Source organism: Halictus rubicundus, chromosome 15 (assembly GCF_050948215.1).
Source record: "Halictus rubicundus isolate RS-2024b chromosome 15, iyHalRubi1_principal, whole genome shotgun sequence".
Taxonomy (NCBI): domain Eukaryota; kingdom Metazoa; phylum Arthropoda; class Insecta; order Hymenoptera; family Halictidae; genus Halictus; species Halictus rubicundus.
In genome coordinates this window covers 7,824,728-7,847,892 of record NC_135163.1, presented here as the reverse complement: position 1 = coordinate 7,847,892, position 23,165 = coordinate 7,824,728, and the positions used below count along the sequence as shown (strand labels likewise).

At 43.4% G+C, this 23,165-nt stretch overlaps 5 protein-coding genes across 9 annotated transcripts in view; 3 read left to right on the top strand and 2 right to left on the bottom strand.

Annotated features, from left to right (window-relative positions):
* Positions 1-8,073, top strand: part of Amon (prohormone processing protease amontillado) — a 57,699-nt gene extending 49,626 nt beyond the window's left edge. Inside the window, exons 9-12 of the mRNA XM_076800451.1 lie at positions 562-795; positions 1,592-1,756; positions 2,029-2,146; positions 3,474-8,073. Coding sequence (XP_076656566.1) covers positions 562-795; positions 1,592-1,756; positions 2,029-2,146; positions 3,474-3,638 — 682 coding nt within the window. The 3' untranslated portion in view covers positions 3,639-8,073. The remainder of the gene's footprint in view (positions 1-561; positions 796-1,591; positions 1,757-2,028; positions 2,147-3,473) is intronic.
* Positions 1-23,165, top strand: part of Stl (ADAMTS metallopeptidase stall) — a 313,677-nt gene that overhangs the window by 67,664 nt on the left and 222,848 nt on the right. The gene's annotated exons all lie outside the window — the stretch shown is intronic.
* Positions 1-23,165, bottom strand: part of LOC143361460 (dnaJ protein homolog 1) — a 253,582-nt gene that overhangs the window by 62,108 nt on the left and 168,309 nt on the right. The gene's annotated exons all lie outside the window — the stretch shown is intronic.
* The window catches only part of Psr (bifunctional arginine demethylase and lysyl-hydroxylase PSR), a 175,134-nt gene that overhangs the window by 83,955 nt on the left and 68,014 nt on the right, over positions 1-23,165 (bottom strand). The gene's annotated exons all lie outside the window — the stretch shown is intronic.
* The window catches only part of LOC143361456 (neprilysin-1), a 142,825-nt gene continuing 137,899 nt past the window's right edge, over positions 18,240-23,165 (top strand). For 2 of the 5 annotated variants that reach the window (XM_076800861.1, XM_076800858.1), the window contains exon 1: positions 18,243-18,534. The gene's annotated coding sequence lies outside the window, so the exon portion shown is untranslated. Of the gene's footprint in view, positions 18,540-23,165 lie in introns of all 5 variants that reach the window. The other 3 variants (XM_076800862.1, XM_076800863.1, XM_076800860.1) reach the window with 3 other exon arrangements.

Here is a 23,165-nt window from a genome sequence, read left to right as displayed (position 1 = left end):
AAATTACCTTTAAATATTATTTAGGTAACTACTAGACTATAGATGGTACGTACCATTTCACTATTTTTCAAATTTCTTTATCAGCTGCGAATACTTTCAGAATTAAATTTCATACAGACCACACTGAACGTTCAATTTTGGAGAAAATATGATTCTTAGCTCACGTGTACAGGGCGTTTCAAAATTAAACGTGACTGAAAACTGCTTTTAAGAAAATTTTCACTGTCATACAGTTTTAAAATTTTCTAGGTTCGTAGGAAAATTGTCTAATTTCGTTTAATTTCACAAACTAGTTCCCAGGCCGGTGGTTTAGAAAATTGCAGAAATGTTTCTCTCCAGTTGGAGGCAGCAAATTTTTCCGCGTGAAGGTCGACGATCCAGCGATCTTTCCAAGTGAAATGCCGGTGGATCGGATGATCCGCCGGGCCAGGAAAAATCTCGATCCGCGCAATCCGTCCGATCTCCGTATAATTCGGCGAACTCCGATCGAAGAGTGTCCCCGTAAAGACTCGAAGGATTCTCCGGCTTTCAAAAGATTGAATCGATCAATTCGTTTCGCAGTCCTGAGCTGACATGGAGGGACATCCAGCATCTGACCGTGCTGACATCAAAGAGGAACTCGTTATTCGACGCCAAGGGGAGGTTCCACTGGACGATGAACGGGGTCGGCCTCGAGTTCAACCATCTGTTCGGTTATGGGGTCTTAGACGCCGGTGCCATGGTCGCCTTGGCCAAGAAATGGAAGACAGTGCCGCCGAGGAACCATTGCGAGGGCGGCTCCGTTTTGGAGAGTCAGTAAGTGGCTTCAACTAATTATTAACACTGAAACACAAGGTGCACTAGTTTCGAAAAATTATTCACTTTCAAACTGTCGTTTGACAACAAAAGAATCGTACAACCATGAGTCTAGGCTCATTTTGAAGCCTAACGCCTCTACTTTCGTCAGCCATAATTCGCGTTTTCCCAAGAACTTTTTTAACATAGTAATGGAAACCCGGAGACTTGTCCTTTTCTCGAAAAATGTTTGCAAGAACTCTCTTCGGAACCTCTCTAGGAACGTTGCAAAATTTTCTTTGTTTAAATATTGTATGAAGATTTTCTCTTTACATCGACCTTATAAAAATTGATGTACGATCTTTTTTTAGCCATTCTATTGAATTTTTAATGGCAGGTTGCAAAACGAAATCTTTAAACAGCAATAAAGATCTGTAGCCACGTTGTAATTCCTGGAGTGTTCTTGTCGATCGCGAGAGAACACTCGATGAGAAAAGAAAAATAGATCAAGGATCGAGGATCGTTCCTAGATCACTTGTTTCTGACACAGATACCGCAGATATTGGCGAATGAAGGGACGAGTAGGTTTTCCGGGTGAGAAAATTCGAAAAGCATGTAAAGTGGGGTAACTGGCCGTTAGATCGTTATTCCTGGATGACCACAGTATCGATCCCGACCGTCTCCTGTTGCGTTTACTACCGTTTCCCTGACATTAGGCGTTGGCAACCTCTCCTTCCGGTGACCTTCTCCCGCAGGAACTCGAGTTAGCGTGTTCCACCGGGCTTCCTCTATGCTTCACGTCAATTTCCTTTCGCAGGGAAGTGACGAGCGATCGATCGATCTTATTGAAGATAAAGACTGACGCCTGTGCCGGCACCGAGTACGCGGTCAACTATCTGGAACACGTGCAGGCTGTCATATCTGTCAACGCGACAAGGCGAGGCGCTCTCGAGCTCTTCTTGACTTCGCCTATGGGCACCAGGTGAGCTCATCGATCCTCTAGATCCCTGTCGATCTTCATGTCAGAACTGCCGAGTCATCTGATTTTTGCTCACCTAGAATGATACAGTGAAATGTGAAATATAAGTTTGTGCAATTTTTCGTGTGTTACTTTCTAAATAATTTGGAAATTCGATCGATTGATTCAGAAATGGAATTGTTGAGGTTTTCGGTTTCTCAGAAGATTTTTGGATTCGCTAGGATGATTTCTGTTGAACGTTCCGAGCTAGCAGAGTAACGGGGAACTGATTTTAGGTCGATGATCCTGAGCCGGAGGATCAAGGACGACGACCATAGGGATGGCTTCACGAAATGGCCCTTCATGACGACTCACACTTGGGGAGAGTACCCGCAGGGAACCTGGCTGTTGGAGGTAAACGGGGAATAAGGGCAGGGTTTGCGTTCTGATCGATGAAACGTGGGAGAAACAGGATAAAGCTGGATAGATTGCCTTCCGATAAGTTAGCTAGACCTTTTTCTCCCGTCTTAGAAATTGACATTTTGCCTGTCGTACGCGTGTTAGTGGCTTGCGTCACGTATATGCTTTGCTCCCACGAACGTTCTCAAAGTTCAAGTAATTCGTTCTGGGTGCTTCAATGAATTCAGGAAATTTTCAAAACGCTAACTCACGAAGAAGCACCTTCAAAATCGTCCCTAAAAATAAAAATTGCCAAACGCATCCCTAAATGGTCCCAAGCATGAACAGGATACTCCTCATCAAGATCCTCCATCCCAGTGTCAAAGAGCCTCCACCAGGTAAAGTGATCAATCATCAATCATCCTCTGCAACAATCCCTATCAAACAAGCTACCTACAACAACAATTCAAAAACAGCCACTTCACAAAAATCCACAAGAACACTAACTCACGAAGAAAGACCTTCAAAATCGTCCCTAAAAATAAAAATTGCCAAACGCATCCCTAAATGGTCCCAAGCATGAACAGGATACTCCTCATCAAGATCCTCCATCCCAGTGTCAAAGAGCCTCCACCAGGTAAAGTGATCAATCATCAATCATCCTCTGCAACAATCCCTATCAAACAAGCTACCTACAACAACAATTCAAAAACAGCCACTTCACAAAAATCCACAAGAACACTAACTCACGAAGAAAGACCTTCAAAATCGTCCCTAAAAATAAAAATTGCCAAACGCATCCCTAAATGGTCCCAAGCATGAACAGGATAGTCCTCATCAAGATCCTCCATCCCAGTGTCAAAGAGCCTTCACCAGGTAAAGTGATCAATCATCAATCATCCTCTGCAACAATCCCTATCAAACAAGCTATCTACAACAACAATTCAAAGACAGCCACTTCACAAAAATCCACAAGAACACCAACTCACGAAGAATGACCTCCAAGAACACCTCCAAAAATAAATAATAAATAAAAATCAAGAAACGCATCCCTAAACGGTCCGAAGCATCATCAACAGCATACTCCTGATCAAGATCCTCCATCCCAAAGGACCTCCGGCCAGATAAAATGTTCTCCAGAAATCCAAATCGTCAAGCAAATCCCCAAACAGTCCCAAGCATCATCAACAGCACAATCCTCGCCAAGGATTCTTATCAATCCCCTATCCCAGGCTTAACGAACCTCCGTCAGGTAAAGTGTCGTCATCAATCAGCCTCTATAACAATCTACCAGCCACCTATCACCATAAAAAAGTGCGTTACTAACTCAGGTCCCTTTCAGGTGAGCTTCAACACGCAGACACCTCAGCACGGCTGGTTCCGGGAGTGGACCCTGATGCTGCACGGCACCAGAGAACCTCCGTACACCGGTCTGCCAGCGCCCGACCCCCATTCCAAGCTGGCAATCGTGAAGAAAGCCCACGAAGAGCGATCGACCGGGATGTAACGTGACCATCGAAACGCGAGATAAGGAAGAAGCGACCGCGCTCCGTCTTTCCGATTAATTTGTCCAGCAGCTTCGCGTTCTCGACGGTGTCCCCTCCCGCGTCTCTGTCAAGTTGCGTTCCTCAAGGTCCTCTGTCAAGGTGTACGGGCAGCCGCGTTTCTCTGGACCCCCTGTGATATATCGTTTCTCGCCGTTCAGCTTGTCGTTGTCGTTCGTTTCTTATCTTATCGGACGAGGTGTCGCAGCCGACGAGCAGCGACTCGGTTTCGAATGAAGAAGGACTCCTCCGGTCGATCGATTGTTCCTGGATGTCCTGTCGAGTCGGTGTCCCTCGGCTGTGTTCGCCGTTCATCGTTTATCGCCTGCGAACCGGTTCAAGGACGGGTTCGAAGGGGTTTCGCTTCTGTTCGTTGTGATGAGTCCTGGGACTCGGGATTAGGAGATATTGTAGCCTGATGCCGAGGACTATCGATTGTTCGGGGGCTGGCGGTTGTGCGAGGATTGACCTGTAGGATAATAGAACTGCGAAGCGTGTGTAGATCATGTTTCTAAGGACACGAAGCTTTGTTTGTCCCTTGAAGTGTTAAAGTCGCTATAGCTGCTAGGTCGAAGTGAATTAGCACTTGCCAAAGTATTAACAAGTCTCGTAAAGTCAGCCGAGCTTAAATCTGAAGGCTGCTGAAACTTCAGAACAGATTACCAAGCAGTTGAAGCTGCGTTTAAAAGCTTGTTTGTACCTTGAAGTGTTAGAATCGCCGAGATCGACGCGTCTAATTGAATTAACGCTTGTCAAGCGATAACAGTTTGAATCCACAAACTTCTGGAGCTGTATGGCAAGTGTGGAGCAGGTTTCTAATCAGATGAGTCCTCGTTCGCAACTGTGACGGTCCCTCGAAGCATCCAAATCACTGCAACCACCAATTCATGGCAAGTCCTCGGGTCAGAGGATCGATGGGTTTCTTTTGGGAACAATAATCACTCAAGACCCACCTTCTCACGGCGCGACCAACTATCCATCTCGTACCAATGAACCAAAACTTAGGGGATTTGATCATAGCACTCGTCGAGCCGCGAGGAGGATCTAGTCATCTGTCAAATGATCTAACAGCTCCGGTCCACGCTCGCGAATGTTCGCCTTCGGAGAGGGAACTCCGAGAGTCGTTCTTAAAAAAAAAAGGAACTATATACATATATATCTGTTTTAAACTCTTCAATGTTCAATAATATATACATATTGTCTATGTAGTTGTGTCTCTCGCTAGAAGAGGGGAGACAGCTTCGAGTTTCTGGAGTTGAGATTATGGTTGGAAATCTAGGTGATGACTACGTCATCGGATATCATTTTTTAATCATTTTCTAGTTGAAGAAGGGTTTTAGCATGGTCTTTCCTTCCTTATTATTGTATTTATGTCGTTTAGGTTTACATTAGGTGTAGTTCGTTACATTGACTGCCACGATGATGATTTGGGAATCAATTTTTATTGTAATTTTGGAATCAGCTTAGAAGAAGAAGATGTTTAATATTTTTTTTTTTTGAGTTTTGAGGCCCTGGTTTTGCCAGTTAAAATTGCAAGTCATTGTTGATGAAGACTCCAGCTAGGTGAAAAATTTAGAAAATTAAATTAGGAGAGCAAGATTTACTCTTTATGTTGGGTTGAGTAGAAAGTTCATTTAGTTTGAATAAAAATCGAAAATTCAGTGATCTATCCAAAGATATTCTAATCAAATTAGGAGAATTACGATTGCTTAAAGCAGAATAAATTTCATTGTCTTCGAACGAACTTGCTAATCAACTCAACATTTCCTGCGAATTAGATTTCGTCGTTCCACATGATTATAATCGCACTATGGCAAGATTAAAACTTGCCTCGTAGCTGTCAGCGACAAAATCGCCGCTGATTTTCGATCTCAATCAACAAGTACCTTTTTGACCTCTTGTCTTATAATTTATCTCACAACTGAGCTGGCACAAGTCGAAAAACTGCAAATTTGCCACAAGACAAGGAGTTAATCTATCAAATCAGTCTATAACAATTTCCAAAGGATTTAATTTTTAGTTCCTTTGGGATCTTTTTATAAGAATCAATTATCCTTAGTCCAGAGATCCTGATTAACGGTCAACGTTTTTCTAAAAATATGCCGGAGTCCTCTCGAAGCATTTCCACGCAAAATGATCTTCCGACAGTAACATATCCACGCGTCTCGGGTTCCCCACGTTACGCACAAATCTATTTCTGATAATGACGATTTTTTACAAAATTCGAGCAAGTATATCAGTAGCTGGTGAGGTCCAGGACCTCACCGATAGCATTGAAAGTCCTAGAAAGCGAGTCCTGATGAACGTTCGAGTGCGTGGACCGTAATGAATTCAAGAATATTCGATTTGGAACTGGCTTACAACGATTCTAATTGTTTCTTCTCTTACTGTCACTAATCATCGCGGTTGAGGAGTCGGATGACTCGGAGTCTGATGTTGAGAGTGTCTCGGACTCGTGTAGTATGTAATTATAGTGAGCGGACTGGGGATTTTTATGCAATTACACGTTTCGACTGATTTACCAAAATGGGTTTTCCAATAAAGTGCATTCTCTTTTGTTGTGCATTTTCCTGTGCATTTTGTTGTGAAAACCGTTTAGTTTATTACACAATGTTTTACATGTTGTAGAATTCTTATTTTTATACAAAAGAATTTTTAATCCATCAGTTTATTAAAGTTAGGCTTCGTTATTAGTTTTGATATTTTAGCAGAATCGTTTATTTTATTGTTTTTATAAGCTTAAGTATTATTTATAATTAGTTCTACAGACAACTTTTCAGAAAATTTAGGTCTCCATTTTTATGGACAAATTTTGGGGAAGTTTTTTTATTGAGAATTATTATTTATTTCACATCTAGTCTATGTCAATTGCTTTAGAAAATAATAATTTTGTATGTACAAAGATCCGCACCTTAATAATAATAAATGATCTGTGTATTATTTTGCACATTTCTATTATAGTACATTATTTTATAAGAACTTCTTTAACAGACAATTTAGAGGAGAAGATTAAGAACAACATATAAATGCTGTTAATTCTTGTTAACATGTACAATTTTTTATATTTTATGAATTTTACGAATATGTTAATAATCAATGTTACAGATGCATAAAGATCCTCAGTCTAGTAGTAATAAATAACCTGCAAACATATTTCTGCAACTTGGTATTTTTGAAAATTATTTTGAAGAAAACCAAGAGAAGGAGAAAGTTTGTTGTTCCCATTGCAGCATTCCAAACAGCAAAAATAAAATAAAAGTACCTATAACGGCTAGGTTTCAGTAGTGTAACATTTTCTTTTGTATTTTACGAAGATAGATGTGCAACAAGACACCAAAAAATTCATTCGACTCGTTACGAACCTCCTTCTAACAAAAAGGACAAAAAATACTGACAAAGTGAGAAAAATACAATTTTTATTGACATATTTTTCACGTCTTATTCAAACGTGAATGGCAAACTCATGCATTCGTGCACAGACGAGCAAAGTTTTCGAAAATGGAGAAAAAAAAAATTGGACAAAAATTCCGAAACAAAAATAAATTGCAAACAGCATGAATTTGAATTGATACACACGCTTCTACTGCGTTATGCGAATCTAAACACGCCGAAAGCGCATGAGAATCGCAATCCGATACCGGAGAGTGAAGGCTCGGAAGCGGGACTGGGATCGCGTTTAGGATCGAATCGATCGCGATTCAGAGATCTGTCCGCGAGGTTGGGCTCCCAGTTTCGCGGATGAGCCTTCCGGGAATAGTTTCGAGCACTTAGGCGAGCTCTTATCGAGGAGGATACTCTTTCCCGTGGGGATTTCGTTCCCTGGCGCGTAGAAAGGGGTTGGTCTGAAAGGAAACACTAAATCGCGTGAATGCGAACAAAGAATTTTCGCCGATGCTCGCCGCGCTGCAAGCTGCAAGCTGCACGTTGCAATTTGCAAACTGCAATTCAGCTTCGATCTCGAGAAAGAGAGTTAGATTTCCGGTTTCGACGAACGAAGTGCGAGACGAAAAAGTGTGCGTGAGAGGGAGAGAAAGAAATACAGTATGAAAGAAAGAGAGTGAGAGAGAGAGAGAGAAACGAGTAAAAAAGAGAGAGAGAGAGAATAATTTATGAAGAGAAAATATAATAAAAATGAGAACAAACAAAAAAAAAAAGACACGTGTAGATACTCTAGGTACGTAGCGATCAGAGTTCGAAAAATTTCAGCGTCAAGAAGAATGTGAGACAGATGAGTACATATTATATATACATATATAAAGAAGAATATATATATATACATACATATATATTAAAAAAAAAGAAGAAAAAGGATATATAGTCGAAGTGAATTTAATCAACCTTATTCTGTACGTGATGTACGCGGATGAATAAAATCTTTATTTTTTGGCCTGCATCGTTTTTATATGCTGTACCTGCGATACATTGACGTCATCGACCTCCCCCTACCCCCTTCACCCTCTTTTTAAGGATTCAACATGTGGGTGCACCGGCGCGGGTCAAAGACTGTCATAATTTTTCTCTTTATGTAATTGGGTAAACAAAAATTTGGTTAGGTAATTTTTTTTAATAAGATTTCAAGGTCATCCGTATTTTTTTGAACGGAACAGTATACGTTTTTACGGTAGCATGGCAGATAATAGAAAACTAAATTCTGTGGATACCATCTTCTTGACCTTCACATAACCTCGGGCAAAAATAATAATGGAGCTGATCTAGTTCCCTGAGAAAAATTTATGTAGCACCTTAATTAACAAATGCTCGTCAGTAGAGGGTAAAATTTTTAGCTATTTGAAATTTAATAATAATTTTTAGCTTTATATCTACGACGCGGCGCTGAGCGTCGGTTCCTGCGCCGTGACACTTATCCGACGTCATTAAACCTTTGATCGAAATGCTCGTGTATCAGTTTTTATCGTCGACGATCTTCCTCCGCCATTTAACCGGGCCCTGGCAGTTTCAAGCGAAATGCAATTTCGATTTTGGGAGGCAGTTTCCGTATTTATTTAAACGAAGTCAATTTTATTGGAAAGAGGAATTCGAGTTCTAAAAGATTTCGAACGTGTTTTTAAAGGACTTTTGAATTTTATTCTGGCAGACTGAAAAAAGATTTCAAACCATCGGTTTTTACATTTCATTGATCCATATTTGGCTTTTATTTCCATCCGTGTGTACAATTAAACATCGTCGTGTTTTGTCGGAATCAAGAATACGCTTTTCGCAAATTCTACTTTCGAATTCCTTTTTACAGGCACTTCTCGTTTTACAGGATAATCAAAAAGCTATCTAACTTTCACCTTTCTATGATCCGGTTTCATTTTATTCGCCGGCGAATTTGATCGATTCTCTCGATTTCACTCGAAATAGAAACTTTGTTGTTTCCACTCGGAATACAGTTTTTAAGAGGATTTCCCCTCTGTTAAATTTCACTTTTAAGGGCAGCTTCCGACTTTTTGATCTAGTCGAATAAAAAAAGACGTGGAAGTGTTGCTTTTTAGATTTTATCGATTCACATACGAGTTTTAGTTTGGTCGCAAGCTGTCTGCGAATGTGGTCGTATCTTTCAGTGTTACTCAATATTTGAATAGTCCAAACAGAAATGCACGTTTCAAAGAGGATTTCGAGAAAACCATGCTTAAAGTCTGCTCTCGGAGTTTGTATTTTTGGATAAATAAACAAAATTTCTTTCCTCGGAAATCTAAAATAGGCACAAATAAGAAAGCTAAAAATTGTGATTTTTATTTCTCCCTTCGAATCAATAGAAATTAAAGAAAAATATGTTTACACGTTACCTAGAAAACTAACCCTTGCAACACGGCAAGGAGGAATCAAATCGTCTCGAGAATTTCGAAAAAAGTTCCTCGTTTTTTAAAAGGGGGGTGCCCACTAACTCTTTTCCCCCACAAATGAAAGGTAATAACAGATAAAAATTTTTCATTCAATTCGGTAACACGGGGTAAAATCCGTCGACGACGCAATGCATACCGTTGCATCCCCTAACAAAGTTGCAACACATTTCCAAATAATTTCATCGAACGGCGAACGGTGTCCGCGTGGGCGGCGACGGCTGCATTAGCGTTCAAAAGTGTTGCACAGAAGAGCAAAAAGAAAAAATGCATTCTCGACGCAACAATGGCGGGGTGCTCGAGCGTTGGGACGAAATTGACTATTTACGCGTGCTTTGCATTATCCGGGAAGAATCGGAGGCGGAGGACGGTGCTCGGTTTTCATTGTCCCATCGATCTTCCCGTCCGCCCCCGCCTCGAATCGGAATCGATATCGCAAATATTGGTGCCTAATAACCCGAAAAAAAGGTTGGGAGGGAGGGGGGGCGGGAGGGAGAAGGAGAGGGGACGATCAGTGGGAAAAGCGTGGACCAAAATTCGGTCAAGATGCTGGAATATTTTAACAGATTGTTCCCGGGGCCACTGAAAGCCGAATAAAGTTTCTCTTCGACTCTTTCGCTCTCTCGCTCCCTCGCCCCCATCGCATCCCCCTCTTTTTTTTTTCTTTTTGAAATCGATACTTAAACGCGACAAACCGTGACCTAAAATAATTTTCAACGGCTCCGTCGTGCTCCAATTACCATTCGGAATATTTTTCCGAGGGTTGCGCGTCGTCTGGGAACAGATAGCGACGAGAGGGTGTTATCAACGATGATACTCAGCATCGATACATGTGATTCGATAGCTTGCGCACGGATTTATTGTACGGCTCGTTTCCGAACAATTTGAGACGCATCGGAATGAATAATTATCGGGCGCGCATTAATTCTGTCCCGTTTCGCGTGCATCGAATTACCGGTCGCGCGTGTGCGTGTGTGTGTGTTTCGCTGCAAAATTTGGATCTCGGGCCGATGTTTGGACCGGCGCGGGTTCTTCGGGACCGTTTCGTAATTTCGATCGGAATTTACGGGGGACGTGCTGCGATTGGGAGATGACACGTTTAGGTACAACGATGATTATATAATTTCATTTCGGCGGCGCCGCGATTCCAGAAACCGGCGATAACTTGACTGTCACTTTATTAGCTTGCAAATTGACTGCGGATTCTATGCATTTACGACGAAAATGGGTGAGCACAATTTAAACCAGTGGACACATTAACACTAGAAACGCCTCCCTTTTCAAACCATGTTGAAACGATTCGTTTTGCATTTTTTAATTTGTGCTTGTTGTGATTTTAACACTAGATTTACGGGACCCGTCAAAATGACGGATTCTAATATTTTTAAATTGGGAATGTTGAGATTGTAAAAATGCATCCGTGATCAATTATTTAACAGATTGATTTCTTTGCGTACATATTATTAAAAGAAAATGGTTACAAACTTTGACAGATACATTCATGTTATTTTTATAAAGTGATGTAAAATAGTCATTGTTAGTGCTCCGTAAACCTAGTGTTAACCCCCTGCACTCGAAGCTATTTTAACTCCAAAACGAAACAATTTCTCCGACATAGAATATTTCCCTTCTACATATTTTCTATTTATGTTATACATACGAAAATAGTGGGATTTACTTGTCAATACTGAAATGTTTAGTAATTTATGAAATACGAACAAATTTAATAACGTAAGAAATATTGTGAACAACGATACAGTAATTTTTAGTGGCGCCTTATAGTCGCCATTCGAGTGCTAAGGGTTAACAAGACTTGAAGCCACCAGCGTATCGTGTTCAGCTGAATAAAACAATTAAAAGAGTAAAGACATTTTTATTTCGCCCCTGTGTCTTGCAATCGATGGAAACATCTATTTTCCATAAAGATCCGCAGTCTATTTATAAATGTAACAACAATGTGTCTATCCAAATTATTCGTTTCAAGTAATGTGTACCCAAAGAAATTAGTTACAATCTTACCAATCGTAAATTAAAGATAGTGTAGAATACGTAATTTTTCCGAGTCCATACTGTTGACAATTTTTTTATACTCCATACAAGCAGAATTTCATTGTCTAATAAAAATAGCACTCACCTGTAATAACGTGGCAAATGGTAGGGACCCGTAGAGTATTTGTATCACTGTGGCCGTGTTCCGGTGTCTTAGCAATTGTCTAGTCGGTGGAAACAAATCCCGGGGGGGGGGGATGAAAAGCCATAACTGCTCGGAAGAGTGGTCCCCTCGAGCCGCGGCGCGCACCGTATCGGAGCGAACTAAAAATTGTCCCCGGGAAACAATTCCGGGGGCTGCACAAAGCGGCCGGATACCTAACGCAATCTGTCCCCTCCCCCCTCCCCCCTACATCTGTCTCGCTCAGTATGACGCTCGAAGCCGAAACGTACCGCGGAAATGACGACGCGGATGAATGCGGGTCAACCGCAAGCGAGTAGACGCGCCATTGTCATTCTGCGAACGCTTCTACGTTGTGATCCTGCAACCTCACGACCTTGTAACACATAATCCCGTGATCGTTACGGCAATCACGGACGGAGAGCACAATACAGGGAGAGAGGGGGAGGGAGAGAATTGAAGAGAGAGAGAGAGAGAGAGGGATGATCGTTGATCGTTCCGCGAGGGACATTAAAACCGCGTTAAAAAGTGTTTTTTGCCAGGTTTTCGAACGGCCGCGCGGCGGCCGACCAGCTCTCGCTAATTGTCGAAGGACACGGTCGGATTTACGAAGCTGGGTAAATAACGTTTTAACAACGCCGACCCAATTATGCAAATTGGCAGCGCTCGTGGCCCGTTCCCCGCGCAGTTAATTACACGGATCGATGGCAATCTGTCAAGCCCCGCGGCCACCGAACGCACGCGTCCCGGCCGAACGACAGAGAAAGAATAAGGATGCGACACACGACTCTATTGTCTCTGAAAATCATAATCGGTCTTCCGCTGAACCAGTCGATTCGTTTAACCCTCCGCATGCCGGAGTCATTCGCGATCCGAAATGGCGGCGGGGTAAGCTCGAGCGACCGATAACTGTCAATACGTACAATTTTACTCCGATATAGGACGACGCTCTTTGCCTCGAAACAAGAAAATCGCTACCCCCTGCTCTTCAGTCGGAACTTGGGGTTCTAGTATTTTCACTTTAAAGTCTCCGACTTCCAATTTGAATTTGACCACGTCTTCCCCGCGAACCTGCAAATGTAATATTGTAAAAACCACTAACGTTTATTTGTTTTTGTCGCACGGTTCCCGTTTTTTCGCCGACGTGCTCAGGAGACGCACACTCGTTCCCCGTGTAAACCAGCGTTATTTACGGGCCTGTCATGCTTCCACGTGGACGATCCGGGAAAACAAATGGACGCGGGGTGGCGTTTCAAAAAACCGGGGAACGAAAAACCGAGGCGCGAGTACATAAAGTGGTCCGCGGGAAAAATAAGATTTCACTGGCATTTCATTAACTCGACCTACATACACCAACGAGGAGGAGACACAGTAGCGTGTGTACACTGGGTGTCCCGGTATTGATGGTGCAACCCCCCCCCCCCAGCGTAGGGGATGATTCTACGTGAGAATATCAGTCGAAAACGCGGAATAAAATTTGTTCATCCGAAGCTTCATTTTCGAGGAAATCGAGTTTGAAAATGCAACGAGTCCGACGCGTCTGGCCACGACCGACCTGTTCTACTTCCTGCATATACTATAGCACGCGAAGCCGACGGGTCTTCGAACTCGATTTTCTCGAGAACGGAGCCTCGAACGAAAAAATGTTGTTCTACATTTTCGAGTTGTTATCTCATCTAGAATCATCCCCTCCACGCTTGTACCATCAATTCTTCGGGACACCCTGTATTCACAACGGATACGTACGTGTAGTTACAGGTACTTTACTTATACTTGTACTTACGCACGCATTGGAACCTTGGGCGGTTGGTTATCCTTGCAGCGGATGGATATCGGTCGGAACGATCAGGGGTGAGGAGGGGAGGAGGGGGACTCTCGCCATTTTCGTGCGCTTTATTTTCCGACGGTGTTATAGTCCGACGATCGACTACGACTGGTTTCAAGTTCGCTCGGGGGATTCCTCGCGGCGCGGATCGATACGAAAAATGCTGAGGACGCGGCGCGGGGAAGGTCGACGCGGGAAACTTGCGAAAGCGAGTCAAATGGTGGAGCTAAATATTTTATAACTCCGGCTTGATTGGATCCAACTGCTCGGTAGTGATGTTAACCTGTGTTACGCGCAAGTAGCCCCCCCCCCCCACCCCTCGGCCGGATATTTAACGTATTAACCGAACGTAGTGAACCGGTTCTGGGATTTTGGTGCTTCCAGCTGAAGTGGGATTTGAGAGTCATTCGCTCATATCCTGCCATACTCTTCGAGGGTCTCTGCAAGTCGTCGAGGTATTCAGGAGGTTTTAGAATTTTATCTTGAGTGAAGTGGAGGAACAGGGGGCCGGGGGAAATGCAAGGGACTGAAAAAGGAAAAGAGTAGAGGGCTTGGGAAGAAACTGGGAACTCGGGGAACTAGGAATTAGGGGAAGGGAGAGGGTAATGGGGAGAAGGGAATTAGGGAAAGGGAGAGGACTTGGTGAGGGGAAAAACACTAGGAATTAGGGGAAGGTGATAGAGGGAAGGCAACTAGGGGAACGGAGAGAACTTGGGGTGGGTAAAGGAACTAGAAATTAGGGGAAGGGAGAGGACTTGGTGAGGGTAAAGGCACTAGGAATTAGGGGAAGGGAACTAAGAAAAGGGAGAGGACTTGGTGAGGGTAAAAGCAGTAGGAATTAGGGGAAGGTAATGGGGGGGGGGGTAAGGGAACTAGGGAAAGGGAGAGGACTTGGTGAGGGCAGAGGAACTAGGTACTAGGGGAAGGTGATAGGGGGAAGGAAGGGGACTTGACGAGGGTAATGGAACTAGAAATTAGGGGAAGGGAACTAGCGAAAGGGAGAGGACTTGGTGAGGGTAAGAGCACTAGGAATTAGGGGAAGGTAATGGGGGGGGGGGAGAGGACTTGGTGAGGGTGGAGGAACTAGGTATTAGGGGGAAGGGAGAGGACTTGAAAAGGGTAATGGAACTAGAAATTAGGGGAAGGGAACTAGGGGAGGGGAGTAGCATATTTCAAATTTTGAAATATTTTGCAAGCTCGAGTCGTTTATTTTGCAAGCTCAAATCGAGGGGTTAAAAATCGCCGTGAAAATCGCGATAAACCTACACCAAAAATGTTAACTATTATAGGATCAGCCTACCACAGACAACTCCATACATTTGAGGTAAAAATTCGTCTCCTCGCATTCTCCCTAGGTTTCAGCCAGCAGTTCGTGAAAACTCGGCGACGTCAGCTCCGGTTATTTCTGTCCGGCATATCCAGGTCCTACGATCCGAGATTTATCGACGGTCGTGCGTATCGCGTGCGATCTGCGCCTGCTAATCCCCGTTTCGCGAGCCTGCCCGAGCGATATTTGCCCGGTGCGCGAGAGCGGGACTCGCCTAAGTGCCGGCTGTCGTGGACACAATGACGTAGGTTTCGTTATCTCCTGGAAACACGGCCTACCGACGACGACGACGACGCTCGTCCCGCGACGAGCTTTAATGAGCTGACGTCAGAATCACCGCTCCTAGTCGTGGTCCCCTCCGAGCTCGCCGTGGCCCACATTCGCCTAACTACGACCTTGCGCACGATTTTTCGAAAAGTTTCGCCGAAAACTTTATTGGAAGACTCGCCGCTGCCGGAAGTGATTCCCGGCGATTCCGTCCGAGCTTCGATGATACTACCGACGACCTTCCCTCTCGGACGCGACTCTGCCGTTCGCATAGTTGCCAGCTATCAGCTTGTTTTGCCGCTCTTTAAAACCTGTGACCCGCCAGCAAACTTTCCGTCAATTCGTGGTTGACTTCCAGCGATTTTATAGTGCTCCGTTTTTGCTCTGCAAGTCTGATACGTTTTGTCATTTCGTGGCTGTTGGGACTCATTTTTATGGCGGTTGTGTGCATCACTATTTTCATTTGAATACATCAGGACCAAAATTTTCATCTTACCTGCATTCCCTAGTCGAATTCTCTCGCCCACGAAACCACCATCACTATTTTCATTCGAACATATCAAAACCGCCGCGTCCCACTCCCAATTCAGACCTCGTTCATTATTCATGCATTCGAAAAGAGTTAAAAGCATCTAAAATGCAAACGAAATACGCACGGTTTCGTTCCTCACGGTAAAACACTAGCGTCGGCATAAAATTTCATCGAATTTTCGTTTCACTGAATCTCCAATACAAAACGCGTACGACAGTCTCGCGTTACGATGCTATCAAAATTCTTTTTCTGAAAAAAAAAGACACGGTTTCCGCGCTACGTAGGATCGTCAATCAACGATCATCGTCATACAAAGTTTCGCGGATCGTCCGCGGATCCGAGTTTCGAGAATCGCGTTTTCCTCTCAACCGATCCTGATTATCCTGGATTGGACGGCAACAATGATCCAGAGAACGTCGCCTTTTTATCCTGACCAGCTCTCCCTCTCGCTGGAAAAAAAAGCCCATTATTTACAGGCCCGACGTCATCGTCGTTGTCATCGTCGACGTGCTGACGAAGTTTCCGCGTGCCGAACAAAAGGACGCGGTTGCAACGCTGCTGCTGCGCTCGTTGCGTTCGAATATCAGAGACATGCGCTGCGCGTCGCAGCGTGGCGTTCGACGGCGTTTTCCAACTTTTCCTGAAGGAGGAAAGTTTCCTGGGAACGGGAACCGCGAAGAGTGGGACACCGGGAACCGAGTAATCTTCCTGGGGGACGGGGGAGATTGATACTCGGATGCGACCGGGGAATGCACTGGGAAAAATGCAGAACGAATGCTCTGCTGTAATGACCGTGCCATTGGAGGAGGGTGCATGTGAGGAAAATGGGAGAACAGACGAAGGGATGAACAGGAGAATGGTGTAAGTTGGAAATGATGATTTTTAGGGTGGTCGGTTCGGGGGTTGGAGTTGGTGTGGTTCTGATCTAATGGTGGATTGATGCGGTGGGTTAGCAGGGGTTGTTGCGGATGTCGATTGTCGTGGGGGATTATTTAGTATCGGTAGTTTTGCGAGAGGGATGGTTCTAACGATTTTATGATAGTTAAGATCCATTCGTACCTATGCGCACCAATTTTTTGATATATTGTTCAGCTAACTTCTTTGATGATGATCTTCTCATTGGATCTATCACAGCGGCTTAACTTCTGATCAGTGAATTCCTCGCATTGAAATTTCGATTTCTGGCATTGTCTCGTCAAGATCTGCAGGATTACATTAAAAAAAAGTTAGAAATTTCTGGGTTGCCAAGGCGAAGTTTAACCGAAATAGTTAACTAATTGGGCTGGGCTTCTAGGAAATGAGAATTTAGATTGAATGTAATTGGATCAAAGTGAACGTCTCTGCAAATAATATGGGAGGGGGTAGAAGATGGTAGAGGGTAAAGATAAGAGTGAGGATCAGAGGAGAATAGGGCGAGTGTTAAAAAGACAAAATAATCGTGAAGAATAAGGACAGAGAAAAAGAGACAAACAGGGTGAAATGTACTCCGGGACAGAAGGGGTAGTAACGAAGAAAATAAAGAAAGTAGAAGGGGTTAGGAGACACGTAGGAGAATAGGAAGACGGTAGAACAAGAGGGTGGAAGATGCAGTCGGTAACAAGAAAGAGAATTAGAAAGAGAAATAGAAGGGTGCATAGAAAGCTAGGGGAGACACTTGAAGACGGCGAAAGAAAGCAGAGGGTGCGCTGATAACGAGGAACGGACGTGACGGGGATTAAAAGATAGTAACGGGGTGCTTAGAACACGGGAAACTAAAAATTGTAAAAGAAAATGGGGGATGCGTGGAAGACGAGAAATACATTTGAAGTAGAAAATGAGAAACATAAACTTTCTTTAAAGTTCGAAGGAAAAGAGCGCAGGGAACGAGAAACAGAAATAAAAAGAGTGAATTAAATTAGGCGGTGTGTAGGAAACGAGGGGTGCGTTCGGAAATTGCATAAGAAAAATAGGGAGCGCACAGTAAACGAGAAGAAAAGTTGAAAATTATAAATTAAAATAGGGCTCGCGAGCAGAGAACGAGAACCAGCGTTGGAAATTATTCGAGAAACTAAGGGGTTGCGAAGGAAACGCGAAACATTGTTAGAAATTATACCGTTATAAGTAGGGGGTGCGTGGAGGGAGGATGAAAAACGAGAGTTGAAAGTTACAAAAGAAAAAGGTAGAGAGGAAGATATGTAAACAACGCGAAAGATATCAACAGAAAAAACCATTGGCAAGTACCCATCGAACAAACAAAAACTCGAAAATAAAAACGGACTGGTTTTGCGAAACGCATTGTAAAATTTCCGTGAAAAGCGAGGAACGCGCGAACGAAAGAGACAGCGCGATCCAGAAATAGAATACGGAGGGCCGAAAGAAACCTAGAAATAGCCGAGGAAGAGGGAAAGCTAGAAAGGGTATGAAGAGGGATCGAGGATGCACGTTCGAGAGGAGGGATGCGAAATCAGAGAGGGACAGCTGTCGAGGGTTGAAGCGAACTGGCGCGAGCGTCGGAGAGGGAGGGTGAGATACAGAGAGGGAGAAAGAGAAACGGGGTAGGGGGTAGAGCCAGAGTCCGAGGGAGGGCGAGGAGGGCCGAGGGAGGCCGAGAAAGAGACGCGGGCACGGTGGTTGAGTTCGGCCCGACAGTCCGCGTGTTACCCCCGGCCGTAAAGCAGGGCCGCGTTTCCTCGACTTCCGGTTTCGAGTCTCGGTACCCGCCAGATTCCACGCAGACACCGCTCCTCAAAGGGAACAACCCTCTTTTGCGAAACTAGTCGGGAACCGTACCACCCCCGGACCCTTCCGCGAGATTTACACTTTTCGACCAGTGAACCGGAAGTGACGGTAGCGTTGTCCGATTGGTGCCGTTCCGGGAGAACCAGCTGGTGAGCTGGAGTTTTCGACCTCGTGCTGGTAACGTACCATATTTTTATTACGCTAACTTTGTCGTAACTGTTATTAGCACACAGCGAATTTTATGCATTTGTCATATTTGTTTTGGTTTTTTTAAAAATATTAACCCCTTGCACTATCATCTATTTTACCGCTTCAGTGATTAGAATTTTAATGTAGTCTAGTCTGAACATTAACAAAATGAAAACAGAATTTTCGTTCGGTTTGAAGGAAATTAATAACATATTCATTCGACTCTGTTCGGAATTAGATTCTGTATTGTAGGACAAGGGGTGTTAAAGAAAAAAATACATTTCTGTTTCACTCCAGGAGCAATTCAGGTGTAAAATTTTTATTTTGTATAAAGGTCTGCTGTCTTATAAAACTTGTTGATAGGAGGGGAAAATATAGCCCTAATCATTTGAACTTTGTTCTTTACTTCAAATTTGTTAATCGCAGCATCAATTGTTTATAAGACGGAGTAAATACGTAGAAAATAGTAGGGATTGTTTTTACGATTTGAACGTATTAAGATTGTAAACGAGCAATAAACGTCTGAAGTTTTGGCGCGATATTTATAGCCCGCGTTACAGTGTGTTTACTTTTTTTTTTTTTTTTTTGGAGAAGTGTTTTGATACGCCATTGACCGGCGATTATGTCACAATTTTCGGAGATTTATTGCCCATTTATGAGGACCTTTTAACAGATGCTACAACAGTAAAAGGAATTTTAATTGTGCATCAGTTAGCCCCAGTAATATAATCCAAAAATTTTCGTTTTGAGATTGTTTATGTGGACTGCAGGTTTTTGTGCAAAATAGAAACGTAGTAGGTCAGTCGTAAAAAATGGGAGCTGGACGGGAACGTATTTAACATTCTTAAATTCTTGCAATACGAGAGGCAGTAAGGGTTAAAAAAGCCGGAGTTAAAAAATTGCAAAACAGTAGAGTTGTGCTCGAAAAATGAGGAAAAGAGAGAGATTTCAAAGGAGAAGTGGAGGTAGAGTAAAAGACGAGAAACAAAGCCGAAGATTGTAGAAAAATGGAGGAGTTACACTAATTGGCTTCCGAGCCCTTCATACACTATGATCAGGGTACCTGAGAACAGAAAGGGTAGTAATGTTCTAGCCGCAGAAAGTAAAGAGAGGATGTAATACACGTAGAAAATGAAGAAGGAAATAGCGACGAATAATACCAGAAGAAGAAAGTAAAAAGAACTAAAATTTGCATAGGAGAAGGGCAGAGAATAAGAGAGGGTGAACAAATTGTAGAAAATATGTCACACTACACAGAGGATATATATTCGCGATTACCGTGCCGACCTTTAATCTTCAGATTATGGTTGTCGATGCATACGGGATATTGGATGAAATATCGAGCTCTTTGTCGAAGGAATTTCTTTCTGTTCGTTCTGCGGGCGAGAGAGATCTCAAGGGGGATGAATCGGGACATGTTAGGAAACGGTTCACGTCTTCCCGAGCTTTCCCCGGAAGCAGTTCGCAAACCGCTAATGGTTACATGAATGTTTAACAAGTAGCATCTTGTCCCGTGGTGTTGCGCCATGCACTGTTCTCCGGTCGTTTACTTCTGTGTGTCTCGCATCTGATTCCCGTGAATTTTTAACACCCGGTATGCTACGTCGGAGTCATTGGCGACCCGTCGATAATTGGTGACCCTGGGGATAAGCTCTAGTCAATATGTGAAATTGTGTCCGATGTAAGACGACGGTTTTAAATAAGAAAATAATTCTTCGTCCGAAATACGACGAAAGCCGGTCCCGTGTCGTCGTCTTATATCGAAACAATAAGCGTGGGTAAAAAATGACTCTGACATAGGATCTTCATTTCAGAGCGGCCTATCGGCTTTTGATTCGCCGTTGACCTTCTTTTGTCAAATCTATTGACCCGTGGCTCGATCAGATTCATGCTGAAATTTTTATCTGCGTCGCGTAACTTCGCCGCAGCGTTGCTCGATTATTTATTGCTCGATCGGAGTGGTGGAGCTCTGCGCGGAAATTGTTTCCGTCAATGTCATTCGGGCGATTGTCATGCGACTACAATAATGCACTTGTCATTTGTCACGTTTACGCGAGCTGTTTCTCTTTCGGACGTTGTATAGTTCGCGTTATTTTTAGCTTTTGTATTTTGTCGCATTGCACGCGTTAAAGCGGGTAATTGAAATCTCGTAAAAAAAGATTTCAAACGGAGGAAATTATTTTCGAATTAAGCGCACCGACCGAAGTGGGAATTCGGTCCGCGGGCTGACTTTAAGCGAGAATGTTCCGAGCGCCGGCGACCCTGTTCAAAAAGTTTTAATGCATTTCCGATTCGCTAATTTGTTGCTCGGCTCGGTCGCGGGTCTCGCGAGTTCCAGAGGAAAACCGTGCGGAGGACTTCTCCGGTGTTCGATTTGCTCGATTTTTGTTCGAATGAAAGTCTCCCGGTTGAAATGTGTTTACGGGACATTGATTATGCTTTATAGTGATAGAGGAGGCCGTGTCCTCGGCCGTTGAGCCCGCGCTGTGTGTGTGTGTGTGTGCGAGTTTGCAGGGTTCGTTGCGAAACCTTCGGGACAGCCTTGAAGTCTCTTGACACGCTGTGCCAAAATACTTCGGGACTTCATGCTTCTCTTGGTTGTCGAAGTACACCGCTGTCCAAAACTTGCTCGCCGTTCGAGACAAATGGCGCGGATATTTTTCATTTTGAAGTACGCGACTGACTGACGTATTCGGTAAATGTGCTTTTTATCTGTTCCCGGTCGCGGACCAACTTTCTGTCAGCTTGCAAAACTTGCGGGGCAATTGCGGAGACAGTGTTCCATTCCCAGGAGAAAGTGGAAAATTTTTGAACTCTGAATCTTGGCTTTCGAGAACGGATTTTCTAAAATCTCAACCTAATTCAAATTTAATATTACTGATATTACGGAATGATAAATAGTATAATAGAATAATTAATAATTTTCTGTGTTATGGCAGTATACCTCGGATTATTATTATTATTATTATTCCCAATACTTATTTTTTCATATGTGTCGACAGTAGCAGGAAATTCGTGAAATCTATGTCCCCGCGACGCGATGGCCACGAATAACATCCTGCTTACGTCATTCCTGTTTTAATATCGAATGCGATTGTTTAACCCTCGACTGGCGAGAGCGTAGGTCACTCGAACATATATGTGTCAACGAGTATAATGCTATTTATGTATAAATAGTAACCCTTCGGGCTGTGGATGGGTCAATTCGCAACGTTCCTTTTAATCACCTTTGATTTTGTAGAAATGAATAAGCTGTAGCGAAAAATTCGTTTATACATTAGTTTTTCCGTTAATTGAACGTTGGCCCACACCTTTTTGTAATTTTTCATGCAAGAATGAAGTGGCATTATTAGTTGGAATATGTGTTCTTCCTTATGTTCGGTAACCTTTTTAATATTTGATTCATACGAGATTCTGGATTTTATTTTAAAATATTGGCTATATTAAGAATCCTGACGTCATTTGAAGTAATTTTTTTCTTTGCGAAAATCTTCTCCGCGGTTTTATTAAGGAGTTATTCGCGAAAAACGCGGACCAATCAGAGCGCGGCTACTGCGGACAAATGGCGGCGCTCGGCCAATGCCAGCGCCGCGCTTAACGGGATCTGCGCTTCGATTCATCCATGTTTTTCGTTCGTACCTCCTTAACGAAGCCACGAAGAACATTTCCGCAAAGGAAAAAGTTACTTCTAGTGACCTCAGGAATCACCCTTTTCAAGGAAGTACATTTTTGGGGCACCCTGTATACTAAACTTGAAGATTGTAATAGTATTTCTTGTGCAAAAGGGGTTGAGGGAGATTTCATACGCAACAACCTAACAACAGCATTTCTAGGTTAGAAACTTCGCCTACCCAAAATTTTTAACTTTTTTTACACAATCCTGTAGATCTTGACGAGAGAATTCCAAAAACCGAAGTTTTAAGTTGAGGAATTCACTGGTTAAAAAGTTATGCGTGTTTAAAGTTGATAGATGTTACGCGTTTTTGGCAGAAGGGGGCGCCTTCAGTAGGCGCCGCTGGATGGCAGCACATGCGAAAAATTTATGTTCGAGAAAGTGAAGTTCTATTATCCTATTGTTCTAGCCCAGTTGTATTATTTCTGCAATGAGGAGTCTTCTAGCTGACGAAGGAAATTTTGTCCCAGTCCTGATATTCATGAAGATCCGCTTTCTATTTACAACCCAACAATAAACTCGAAAAAAGAACAAGCGCACCATACTAGAACGCCTGTGAAACAGAAGAAACGTACGGAACATCCCGCTAACCTAATATCGGTCTACCATGAAGCGTGCGATAGCGTCCACCGGTAACACAATCACAAAGTTCGAAAAATAATGTGTCGTCATAGCGGCACGGGGTCGAGCGGGGTGGCGAGTAAAAGCGGGGGAAACGAAAGATAAATTTTTTTTTCTTTTACTTCTGAGTTCACGTGTTTCATGCTCGATCATGTCCTCGGCTCGCGCGCTGTTTGTTTGCAGGTTTCTTCTGGCCGGCGTGGCATGCGGCGTGGCATGCCGTGGCGTTCCCGAGGCCTCAATCACGTACTCCATTGACTGGAAAATGTAATCTCGCATCGGCCTTGAACATTTTTATCCCCCGGCAAAAAATAATCGGCGAATA